At 44.9% G+C, this 12,966-nt stretch overlaps 1 protein-coding gene across 4 annotated transcripts in view; it reads right to left on the bottom strand.

Annotated features, from left to right (window-relative positions):
- DOCK4 (dedicator of cytokinesis 4) overlaps positions 1-12,966 on the bottom strand; it is a 412,625-nt gene that overhangs the window by 14,519 nt on the left and 385,140 nt on the right. For 2 of the 4 annotated variants that reach the window (XM_074942244.1, XM_074942243.1), the window contains 7 exons: positions 7,097-7,180; positions 5,063-5,182; positions 4,566-4,687; positions 4,143-4,263; positions 3,533-3,614; positions 3,188-3,297; positions 1,562-1,729 (listed from right to left, as the gene is read on the bottom strand). In XM_074942244.1, coding sequence (XP_074798345.1) covers positions 1,562-1,729; positions 3,188-3,297; positions 3,533-3,614; positions 4,143-4,263; positions 4,566-4,687; positions 5,063-5,182; positions 7,097-7,180 — 807 coding nt within the window. The remainder of the gene's footprint in view (positions 1-1,561; positions 1,730-3,187; positions 3,298-3,532; positions 3,615-4,142; positions 4,264-4,565; positions 4,688-5,062; positions 5,183-7,096; positions 7,181-12,966) is intronic. The other 2 variants (XM_074942246.1, XM_074942245.1) reach the window with 1 other exon arrangement.

Here is a 12,966-nt window from a genome sequence, read left to right on the forward strand (position 1 = left end):
GGACCAGGGTCGGAGAGCTGGGGCTTCCCCTGCCTACCTCACGGCTTCTGCCACGGCTCTGAGCTTCTGCTGCCCCATGGTGGATTTCTGCTGGGGTGCCCATTTTTCCAGGGCCCCCCCTAATTGGCCAGGGCCCCTAGATAAAGGCTCAATGGGTCCATTGGATAATCTGCCACGACCCACAGACTTATCTCCACCACTAAGGTGATTAATGCCTGACACGACACACAAGATCCATGGGTTCTAGGCATGCCTAACACAACACGTGGTGTATCTCATCAAGTGCATCAAATGCCCCCACAACTATGTGGGTGAAACCAGACAATCACTTCATTCTTGAATGACCTCACACAAAAAAATGATAAAAGACAAAAACACCCTACCACCTCTGGGCAAACACTTTTCACAAAGTGATACTCCATATCTGACCTCTCAGTCCTCATCCTGAAGTTCATAACTCTGGTAAACAAATAAAAATCATGGTCTCAATAAACACTGGGTGTATGGATCATTAAAACATTTTGTAACCTACTAACCTTCCTTTTTTCTATGACTGCAGTGGTGTTAATTGCCCACTTCATTTTAAGGAGTTTCTTGCAACATGTGCTAACCTCTCATGTTTAACAATCTGTCCCACCCTGTATTTAGCTGTGACACTCTGGTTACCTTTTCCAGACCTGAAGAAGAGCTCTGTGAAGATTGAAAACTTCTCTCTTCCACCAACAGAAGTTGGTCCTATAAAAGATATTACCTCACCCACCTTGTCTCTCTTATGTAGGAGAATGACTCCAATCATGGAGCAAATCAGGACTAAAAACGACAACAAATCAATTACAGGGGCAAGTGTCTATGGAGCTTTTCAACACCAACAATAGGCATTCACATTCTTCATATGGAGAACAGGTAAGAGAGACAAGGCATCACAACCCAGCCAGAGACCAAGCAGCTAGCACTGAAAGGTAGTCAGTAGATGGATAGACGTAGTCTTAAACAGCCACTCAAGGCAGGAATACTTGCCCAATACTTCTGTAGCTTGGGTCCTACTCAGTCCTTGTAACTTCCTCAAATGAGGTGCTCTGGCAGCATAGGATTTGAAGAACAGGCATTTACCTTTGTGCCTCTTCTTTTCAGGTTGAAAGACAACAGTATAAATTACTCTTTCACTTGGTGACAAAGAAATCCAGGGAGTATAGTGTGAATGCTCTGATGGAGACCCTGAATGCAAACTAGTGCTAGAATAAAAGTAGTAGGGACTAGTGACCGCATCAGTATCTAATTTTTATAAAGTGCTAAGGATATCTCTGTAAGGAGTGAGATGATTTGGCCTTTAAAATCTCTCAAGAGTGAATATTTTTTCTGATGATAGAGGGTTAGAACTGTATTTTCTGAATATGACCCATTCTTGCTATCCTGGAAGGAAGGGGCTCTGAGAAGGATACTTGCCCCTTTTCCTAGAAAAAAGTTAGAACCCCTTTAAGGACATGGGAGGAAGAGGGAATAGTTGAAACTTCCTACCTTTGAAATATGCTTCTTTGCATGAGAAAAGTAATTTTCTACTTACCCTGTCTGGGGACACTGAAGATAGAGATAGATTGGGAGATTTTTCTGTCAGGTGAGCATCTGGGAGAGTGGAGATTGGGCCTAGCGGCTCCTCACGCTCTCTTGGTGAATCTCTGGTACAGCGGGGAACGGAGGCCGCATTCCACTTGGCAAAGCAAGAGTTTACAGGCTGGGAGCAAAAATGGCACAGTTCTTTCTTTATGGCTGACCGAAAAGCCACTTTACATACAGAACATCTGCAGGTCTTTGCTCTATGCAGCTTTGGCTGCTCTGCCATTCTGAGAGTGGCAGGAAGCTAACAGTTGAGAATACTCATTTTGTAGTCCCTGAGAACTGCTTCTCAGCCTGGCTAAGATTAAGTATTTGTTCTGAGATTGTCAGCTATCATGATGATGAGCATGGTATAAAAGCTTAAATAGAAAAGAGGAGAATATTTTCTCTTCAAGAACCACCTTAATAGCCAAGAGGTGGAGAGTGAGTGAGAGAGAGGCAGAACTAAAATTTAAGAGAAAGCAACAAGTCATTTCTAAAGTAAAAGAACCAGAACTACTGAGTTTCATGTTGTCAGAGGCAGAAATTCTGGGGGGAATCAGAATGGATGTTATTTGCCACTGTCGTTGGGCTCCCTGTTGAAGTGCTTCAGTTTCCCCCAGTCTCTGCAAAATGACGGCCATACTGTGGAGATGGAATGAACTAGAAGTGCTTTTACATGTATAACACAGGGAAAAGTACTGGAAAGAAAGTAGGCCTATTAATAAAAAGCATTTAATTAATGAGGATTCAAAATTGGCTGGTACAAAACTCATTTTGTAAGCCTTTTAATCCACAGAACTAAAAGGATAGAGATATTCCGATTTAGGATTCAAAGATGGTGATTTTAAAGTGAAAAATCATTTCTCCTCTCTCTCCTCCCTTCTCACCCCCATGCTAGAAAAAACGCCTCCCCTTTCCTATTTGTCCTTCCTCTCTGAAATGACATAAGGATTTAGGAACTGCCATATGTGATTGGCTTAGTAGTGTATCTTGCCTTTAACGATGGCCAGTATTTAGGATATTTCAGAGGAAGGAGAATGGAAGCTCACAGTGCACAACTGCTATTGTAACAGCCCTTCCACTTTTCCTTGCTCACACAAGAACAGTCACATAATGGCAGGGAGATGGACTATATGACCTTTGCATCTCCCTCATCTGTGATTTTATATCAAAACCAGGTCTAAACTGGGCAGATGGTAACCACAGAGTAGATCAATTTAAGCAGATTCACATTTCAGTTCTTGCTTCTGCTCTTTAGTATGTACTGTATATTTTACTAAACTAATATTGCCTATAAATATGCAGAAAACCTTTCCTTTTTCCCATTGTATTCATCATGTTGCCAGTTCAGAGGAATGCCTACCTACCAAAAGTAACAAGAGTGGGTAGAGGTAGTAGTGGTAGGCAATTATGTGTCCTATCTGCAAACCTCTGAACATTAACAAATGAGGAAGTGCCCAAATTTTCTCATACTGATTTCTCTCATCTCTTCTAAAATAAAATTTTCCTGCTGAATTAGAGACGAAGTTAAAGAAGCTTTATCATCATATGCATTAGAGTAAATGTGAATAGATCTCCCTAACAAACTGGGTACCTGTGAAGGTTCTGCAGGAATCGGGTAGATGGCACTGCATGGCCTCTCTCTTGGGGACAGGCAAGAATTTTCTCTGGAATGCTTATGTTTGTCAGATAACAAAGGAGAAGCTGGAATATAAAAAACCCCCCAAAAGATAACTTAATGCACTAAAATGCATTGAAATACTGATCACTTAAATTCTGTGGGCCAATTTCATAACACAGAGAGAGACATCCAATTGTTCCCCTCCCAACAATTCACTTTCCTCTGACAATAAACTGCATTCTGTGTCACACAGGCAATAATTTGAGAATCAGTGGGTTAGTGTATTGAGAGCCATTTTGTCAGTGGACAAGCACTAACCTCTGGCACTGGATGGAGCAGAGCTGGTCACATTAGGTGAAGCGGAATGAGTAGAACTCAAGCTTGAGGTAGATGGACTTGGCTGGAAGTAGATGAGACACTCTTATGATCACATCATACATACAAGTTTGTAAAATATAAATATACTTCATATCTATTACACAAACGTTTTGCCCAGAGCAGAGAGTTATAGTTTGTTACATTAGTTTTCCAAGAGCTCTAAGCAGCAAACAGACGTAAATAATATGAATATAATTTATTACATTTTGAACTTGCCGCAGTGTTAATGACAATTAGACTGAAAGGTCTAATTAGAGAAAAGAAATGGATTTGTGTTAGATTGTGTAGCTTTAAATAACTTTTCTCACATGCATTTATATCTTCAAATTGGACTGTTATAGTTATGTAAATAATAATCATTCTCTATAACTAACGAACACTGACAGCACATAGAATATGAAGGTCTGTTTATAAAAAAAGCTTTTAACACTCTTTCGATCACAATTCTAAAGTAAATAGAAGATGATAGTGAGTAAATAAATCTAGTGTTTTCTTGTGAGAAAACTCACAATAAGATCATATTTAGCTTAGCTATGGCAATACTTTGTACCTGCATGTTGAAAACTTCGTCAGAGCTTTCTGATTGCCCAGTGATATTGCTGACTTCAGCAGAGGCTTGTGATGACAATGAGGAGGATGAATATCTGTTTACAGCTGGGTAACTTAATGGACTGTTACAGGAAAAAATAAAAAATTGATTTAGTCAATTCCTATTCCAAGTTTTCCAATTTATTAAACATCAATAGGGTACCAAGAGAAAATAAACACTCTCATCTCTTATCTCATCTACTCTAATTTGGGTTTATTTATTATACTGTGATTTTTATCTGCTATGGATGTCTGCAGATGCCTGTGGACTGATATATTAAGAAGCATATATATGATAAACTACATCACAGAGAAAAATTGTTCTAGTACATTGTATGAAAGTGCCAAAAACTAGAAATTCCTGGTAATTTAATCTTTCATTTACCTGCGTCTAGGAATTACCCTGGCACCATCTGGGCTCATAGAAGCAGGCGCTGAATTTCTACATACACGAGGGCTTCCATTAGGAAAGTGAACCGGACTAGCTTGCACACATGCAGAGAATTCCTAATTATTGGTTAAAAAAAGGTTAATTAGAATAGGAAAAGCACCATCAAGCATTTTGTGACATACCTTTTCAATTTACTATCTGTACCTTTTCATTTTGAATTAGGTGCATTAAATATTAATATCTAAGAAGCTAAAGTATTTTTTCTTCAGTGATGTTAAACATTTTCCCTTGACAAAGTAAAATTATTTTTCTTTCAGTCACATGATAATTTTAAAAAGTGAAGAGAAGCTCCAGTGCTACAACAATGTAATGCAACCAAGCAACCAAAAGATGTCACTCTGTCACTTAGCAGAACTAACAACCATGTTCAAATGAAGCAGTCCTTGCGGCTAAGCTATTCCTATGGCCTGTCAGTGCATCTGCTCACATACCTGTATTCCCAAACTTGACTTCATCACAAAGAACTGATCTACTAGCTTTTTGTGTAAAGGTCTCATATCCTGAGGCACAAACTTCTCATGTACAGCTAATCCGAATTCTAGAATCTGGGCCTTCACAAAAAAAGGGGAGAAAGACATTGCATTTCAGTTTAATTTTTGCTTTCCATCATTAACCTCCTTGTTACAATGCTATGAATCCACAGAAATACATATTTTAGAAGGACCTTGATATTAAACAAAGCCTAAGGCCAAAACCAGGCATCTAGTCAAAAACATTTACTTTTCTCCTCTTTGTGCTGCTTGATTTTCAGAAGAACTTAGCTGGCTTGATACCAGTGGCTTTGTTCAATGTGTAAAGAAAACCTGACTCGGTGTGAAATGTGTGAATAAGCAGTTCTAAAAATATGAATGAAGACTTTCCCCAAACAATACTGGGAAGGAAATGTCACTGCATAGAAACGTGAGAGATGACAACTCTGGTAAGGAGCCAGCAGGTCTGGGCAGACAACACGGATGTGTCCAAACACAGTTCTTGGAATGCACATCCTGCTATGACTACAGAACCCATGTTATTCCTCTACCAGGTATCTCCTAAGCAGTGATAATTAATGTGGTGGCTTTATATGAAGGACAAAAGTCCACCAGGCTTGAGAGTAATAGCACCAAAACATATCACTTATTATCTTGTTCAGATTTACTTAGATGGATTTAAAACTTTGGCTTGGTTAAGTGATGAGCCAAATCAACTTTAATGTAAAATAGAATAGTTACATTATGCTGTAATATCTTTGAATGAGAGCATCCAGCAGACATTTTGGGCCAGCATCTCAGTGGGTGTAAACCAGCAGAGCTGCACTGACTTCACCATCACAGGTGAAAATAACCATTTTGTTTCAGTGCAGGTCAACATTAATTTCTGCTTCTGCTAGAAGTGTTGTGGTGCCTCATGGGAGTTTACCCTTGGATCCCTTGTGCCCCATTCTCTCGTAGGGGCCCTGCTCTCCAGCTGGACTACATCTTACATGATGCATCATGGCTTTCCCTGCAACTGAGCCACTGCAGTGCATCATGGAAGACTATGGGGTCAACATGTAGAAACAAAACATTTCATCTAGGTTTTTCCCAATGAAAATTTCAGCCAAAACTGATTTTTCCTGCAGAAAATTTCTATTTTGACAAAAAAAGCCTTTTTTATTGAAAAATGTTTTGTTGGATGTTTTTGACCAGCTTAGCAAGTAGGTAAAGTTTATCCAGCTTATCACTTAACCAAGTGAATATTTAAAGTTCCTTTTCAAATTTTATTTTATTGGTGAAACAAAGGGGAAAATAAAATATCAAAATAAAAAGTAGACATAGTCAATAATGTTATTTCCCAGCACCTCTCTTCCTTTCAATTCATCACAAACTATGCAGCTCATTTATCTTTATTTTCCATAAATATTAACGTCTACCTTAAGTAATTCAAACCTCACAATAAAAACAAATATAACAGGAAAAAAGGAGAAAAACAGTTCAAAGATCAAATAGTGATCGTAAATTTTTATATAACGTGCATCCTCTCAATTCCTTAGTTGCAGTCTATTTTTATTTCCTAGTCAGGCAAGTATTTGTGGAATGGTTTTTAAAAATAATTAATTAATTAATTAATTAACATAATACAAGTTGTATTATTGCTACAATATACTTTTTAGTCATAGCAGTGTCAGTCTGTCGTAGTGGTAAAATATGTAACAACATGCAAATAAAACAAATACTTGCCATCATATGAAAGGAAGTTCTGCCTCTTACTGGTCCACTTATATTTTTTTGGACAGAGGAAAAGAGGATGAAGAGGATCAGAGAGATTAAGTTAACTACACTTTTAAACCTATTTATAGGGAGTTGCAGGCTATCTGAAAACTTATACAGCAAATATTGAGGGCCATTGAGCAGCTAAACACTGCAATTTCATATCTTATCTGGGAACATATCAATTTCAGCTAGAATACACAGCAGGCTCTCTGCTTTGTCTTTTCTCCATTTTACCTGCTCAAGCATCAGCTCTCTCAAGCGTGTGATCTTCTCCCCATCCTCTGGGTGGTTCAAGATATATTCCTTCACAAAGAATGCCTGAGCAGAACATAATCACAGCGCAAAGTCACAACAAATTTTGATGGATATGTTTACAACAGCTTTAAGGCACCCGGTTTTTCAAAACAAAACCCCAACTCTTCCCACAGCAGTACAGAATAATAAAATCACGTATCACAGTTATAGACCCATTTTCATATTTAAAGGTACTGCTGTTCTTTTTGAACAAACTGATATGCAACTTATACACAGAGATCACCTGCACAAATAAATGACAGCCATTTCTTGTATGAAAAGCCTTTATCCGAGGTCCAATAAGTGAACCACTTCCATTTGGCCATTTAGGTCGCTCTGGTGGAGGGCTTTCTGCTGTCCAACAGGGCCTGTTGAACACCAGCCGAGCGCTCCTGCTTCTTTGCATTTAACCATGCAGCAACCAAGCTGTTAGGTGCAGAACCACCAGGTTCTGATGCAGAAGACTGCTGTGGTTTTGGGACAGCAGCTCTGGCCTGAGCAGCAGCTGTAACAGAGCAGCCACCGAGAGGTCCAGCACCATGCTGAACCAGTGCTGGCGCAGCCAAGCCGGCACTAGGATCACCTTCACCCTGTCCTGCTTCATCTTCATGAGGACCCTGTGAACTAATGGCACTGGGAGGGAAGGTGTACAACAGAGCCCCTGACCATGGGAGCAGAAAAACGTCCGACAGGGAGCCTCTGTCGACCCCCCGAATTGAGCAGAAAACGTGTCATTTCCTGTTCTGCCTGGGTGTGAACAGGTCCACCTGGGAAGTCCCTCACCTCTGGTAGATGATGCTGACCACTTCCAGATGGAGGGACCATCGGTCGCGAGATGAGAAGGTCCTGCTGAGGCAATCTGCCAAAGCGTTGCTGGCCCCGATGGGCAGCTAAGAGATGAATGTCATGTAGTACAGAAGTCCCGGAGCCTGAGGGCTTCTTGGCAAAGGGCAGACGATCTGGCTCCGTCTTGCTTGTTGATATAGAACATAAGCAGCTGTATTGTCTGTCAGGATCTGGACCACCCTGCTTTCTATGTGAGGTAGGAAAGCTTGGCAGACCAGGAGAACTGCTCTGAGCTCCCTGACGTTGATGTGTAGGAAGCGATCGTGACATGACCAATGGCTTTGCATGCTGAGATTGCCCAGGTGGGCTCTCCATCCCAGGTCTGAGGCATTAGAGATGAGGTTCACCGATGGGGACGGAGCCACTAAGGGAACTCCCTCCAACACTAATGCAGGATTCTGCCACCAAGTGAGTGATGACAGTACAGGTCCGGGACCCTGACCACATGGTCCATGCTGTGTCTGTTGGGGACGTAGACCAACACCAGCCATGCCTGCAGGGATCTGAGCCATGCGTGCCGGACTATGTAAGTGGAGGCCACCATTGTGGCCCAACAATCACAGGCATGTGTGACTGGTGGTGAGATGATGGGCTTGCATGCACAAGATCAAGTCTGCCATGGCTTGGAACCGAGCCTCGGGGAGGAAGGCTCTGGTCTGAGTAGAGCTGAGGACCGCTTCAATGAACTCTATGCATTGCACTGGAATTAAGGTCAACTTTTTCTCATTTATTAACAGACCCAGGTCACGACAGGTGGAGCAAACCGGATCAAGATGCCACCACATCTGATCCCGGGACCAGCCTTTTATCAGCCAGTTGTCGAGGTACAGGTAAATTTGAACACCCCAGCACCTCAGGTAAGCGGCCACTGGTGCTATGCACTTTGTGAATACCCTTGGGGCTGACGAGAGACTGAAGAGCAGCGCTGTGAATTGGAAGTGGTGCTGGCCCAGCACAAAATGGAGGAAGTGCCTGTGCCCTGGGAAAATGGAAATATGGAAATCCTTCAGGTTGGGGGCACCGTACCAGTCATCCAGATCCAAGGAGGGGGTGATGGAGGCCAGGGAGACTATATGAAACTTCAACTTCTTGGGAGACTTGTTGAGGTGACATAGGATTAGGAAGTAGCGGGATTAGAAAGTAGCGGGAGTAGAACCCTTTTCCTTTCATGTCCCGAAGGACTTCCTCTGCTGCCCCCAGGTGCAGGAGGTTCTCGACCTCTTGAACGAGGAGTTGCTTGTGAGACGGGTCCCTGAAGAGGGACGGGGAAGAGGGGTGGGAGGGAGGGTCAGTCACGAACTGCAGGGTGTACCCTGAAGATATTACTTCGAGCACCTAACGGTCCAAGGTCAGCCATGACCAGGCCGACCGGAAGGGGTGCAGCGGTTGAGGAAAGAGTGGGAGGGCATATCCTGAGAACTGACTGAGGAGCCATCCTCAAGCACACCCTCAAAATGACTGCTTCTGGCCTCCTTGGTTTCTGGAAGGGCCAGGCTGAGCAGACGAATGGGAAAACAACGTGTAACGCGGCTTAGACCCCTAGCCTCTATCCTTTCTCCTGTAGGTGCCCAGCTGGGGAGTCCCGCAGGACCTAGACTGGGGAGGTGGAGGGCCGAACGGCTTCCTGGTCTGCTGAGGGTATGAAGGCCCAAGGAGCAGAGGGTGGCCCGGGAGTCTTTAAGGCTGTGAAGCCTTGTGTCTGTGAGCATGGAGAAGAGCCTAGCCCCCTCAAAGAAGAGTCCTGAATGGTGACCTGCATCTCCTGGAATAACCTGGAGGACTGCAGCAGCTGTGCCTCTTGGCCACCACCAAGGCGACCACCCGGCTGGTGAGTCCGTAGCATCCCAGGCCATCTGGAGGGCCCCTCTCGCCGCTGCTGTGCCTTCTTCCACCAAAGCGGCAAACTCCTGGGCTCGGTCCTGTGGGAGGGCCTCCTTGAATTTGCTATTAAAATTGTACCTGCCTAACAGGGCCTGGTGGTTAGACACCCAAAATTGCAGGCTTGCTGTCAAATAAACTTTTCTGCCAAACGAGTCAAGTCTCTTGGCTTCTTTGTTTTTTGGCGTGCCACTGACTTGGCTCTGCCTGTCCCTTTCATTAACAGTGGACATGACCAGTGATGCCGCTGGAGGGTGCGTGCACAAATATTCAAACCCTTTTGCAGGGATGTAATACTTCTTTTCCACCTTCTTAGAAGTAGGCGGAATGGAAGAGGGTGTCTGCCACAGCGATTTGGCAATCGTAAGGACCACTGCGTGGACAGGCACCGGAGGAGGATATAACATTAAAGAGGGTGTTGAAGTCCTCCGCGAACTTACTTTTTAAGTTCAAATTGGCAGCCACCATTTAAGGAGGGCCTGGTGCTCCTGGAAGTCGTCAAGGGGACTGCCTGTTTGGGAGGGACCTGCCACCGCTTCCTCTGGAGACGACGATGATTGTACTGCTGGGGGAGGGGCCGGTTCACCTTCCCTCTCTGGGGATGGCTCCTTGGGTGTTGAAGCCTGCTGCACTGTCCCTGCTTTGGAGTCAGTGTCGTGTTCTGACTCCGATGCCAGCGGGGCCAGAGGCAGCTTGTCCAAGGCAGCCAGGGAAGACTGGTGGGAATACGGGACCAGCATTATGGACACACCCCATGGGTTCCAGCATGGCCATTGAGTGGGCTACTATCCCTGCTGCCATGCCGCAGCTGCAGATGCTGTACTGGTCTTGCGGGTCGGCAGTGAATCTCCCCTCCTCGGCAAGGGGCTGAACTCCCAGTCTGACTCCGACCTTTGCCCTTCCGGCGACGAAGGTGGAGCTGTCGAGGCCTGAGTTTGCTGACTGACCTAGTTGGCGACCGGTGAGATGCGGGCAAGGATTGGTGCCTGCTTGACAAACAGTACCAAGGAGATTGAGACGGGTGTCATGATAGGGAGTGACTCCACCCCTGTGGGGACTGACATCTGGGAGACCGTGTAAGCGAAGGTGACCTGCGCCACAGTGATCTTTGTGGGAAGCTTGCCAGTACCATGGGTATGGGGACCAGTGCCTCGACTCCAGTGTCCCATGCCTCATAGGGAGAGAGTGGTGCCGGGGTCCTAGGCTGTGGAGATGGGGATTTATGCCTGAGGTCCGGAGAGGATGCTCCACTGCTGTATGTGGTGGGTCCATGACTGGCTTGCCCTTAAATTTTGGGATCTTAGCTGAGTCTGGCGCGGCAACAGCAGTATCATATGGCCTGCTTGTTCTTTAGCCGCCAGGGCTCTGGGCAACGAGTGCCCTAGGAGAAGCCGGGGTCCCCTGTCGCTCCCAGGAGTCGGAGGCAGATCACTGGCCAGGCTAGAGAGTCTGATCACAGCGGTATCCACAGTAAGCTCCGGGGTGGGCACCTGGCCTGACATAGGTCCTTTGCTCGAAGCCTCTTTCCCCTCTGGTGCTGAGGGGCTCTTCTTCTTTTGCTGCTTCTTAGGCATCGACGAGGAGGAACGGTGCTGAGCGGAGCCCAGTGCTGGCGGTGCACTCCGTACCAATGCCGAGGTGCTCAGCATGGGGTCCGAGCAGGAGGGCTCCAACACCGGAAGAAGTGCTGCCTCCATGAGGAGGGCCCTCAAGCGGATATCCTGCTCCTTTTGGATTCTAGGGCGAAAGTTTTTACAGATTCTGTACTTGTCCTTTCTATGGGACTCCCCCAAGCACTTCAAACAGCTGTCGTCGGGGTCACTAATAGGTATTGGCCTGTTGCATGACGAGCATGGTTTGAAGCTGGGGGAACAGGGCATGCCCCGCTCTGGGGCGAAGTCCCAGCTGGGACTCTAACTACCAGACTAACCTAACACTTAACTTAATGGCTAACTAAGTACCTACAAACTATATACAAAGAAGATAGACAGTGGGCAGTGGGCTGTAAAGAACCACTAACGCGTTTGCAATGCAAGACGAGGTGCTCCAACCAACCGTCATGGGCAGTAAGAAGGAACTGAGAGGCTGTAGGGCTGGTGGCACCTAATATACCAGCGCATGGGTGCGGCACTCAAGGGGGTGCCACAGACGACCCTACGGATATTGCTAAGGCAAAAATTTCCAACGACTGTGCACGTGGGCGTGCACACACCTAGAATGGAATCGACATGAGCAAGCACCCAAAGAAGGAGGAGTGTTAAGAAACAGCATGGACAATAGGAGATGGGTGCTTTTTGGCCCTGCAGAGGGAAGTTAGATTGCAAGAAGAAGGGGTTGACTGAAGAATCTGTTTTCTGGGTCCTGGCCTACCCTGGGGTGAGGGATGCTGCAATAGGGAGGATGATATCTGTTGAAGAGCCTGTATTCACAGTTCAGATCTACCCTGAGCTTAGGCCTGAAGATCCAGGGCTGGAAAGGGGACAGACACATTGAGTGTGTGGCCCCGTAGAGAAGGGAAGAGAAGAGAAAGTAAGGGAAAGCAATTATGGAGTGATGCCTTTGTGAAATGGAGGAAGAGGAGAAAAAATAATGAGATGACAAAATGAGATCTGTTTCACCTTGTATTTTAGCTGTGACACGGAGTACCTTCCCAGACCCAAAGAGAGCTCTCTGTAAGCTTGAATGCTTGTCTCTCTCACCAACAGAAGTTGGTCCAATAAAAGATATTACCTTGGTCACTTATTTCTTAGAAAAGAAAGAATGAGAGCAGTTTCATTTATTCATGGTCTTACATTTTCTTTCACCTCCCCCAGCTTTAAAAAAAAGTGTGTGAGGGGGAGAGCTGAAAAAGGGGTAGGGACCAACTATGTGTCACCCGGGGTGGATGGGAATATATGGGTTGATCATAGATCACAGGAACAGGGGAGGAATAAGCAGCAGGCTAAAACTTTTAGTTTAACAATTCATGATTTGTTTCTGCATTAGCAGTACATCCCAACAATGTGTCAGGTTCATTTTCCTTCATCTTACTTCAGTTGCCGCCTTCAAAAATCTGACATACTGAGTGAGCAGTGAATCTTTAAACT

Source organism: Natator depressus, chromosome 1, assembly GCF_965152275.1.
Source record: "Natator depressus isolate rNatDep1 chromosome 1, rNatDep2.hap1, whole genome shotgun sequence".
Classification (NCBI taxonomy): domain Eukaryota; kingdom Metazoa; phylum Chordata; order Testudines; family Cheloniidae; genus Natator; species Natator depressus.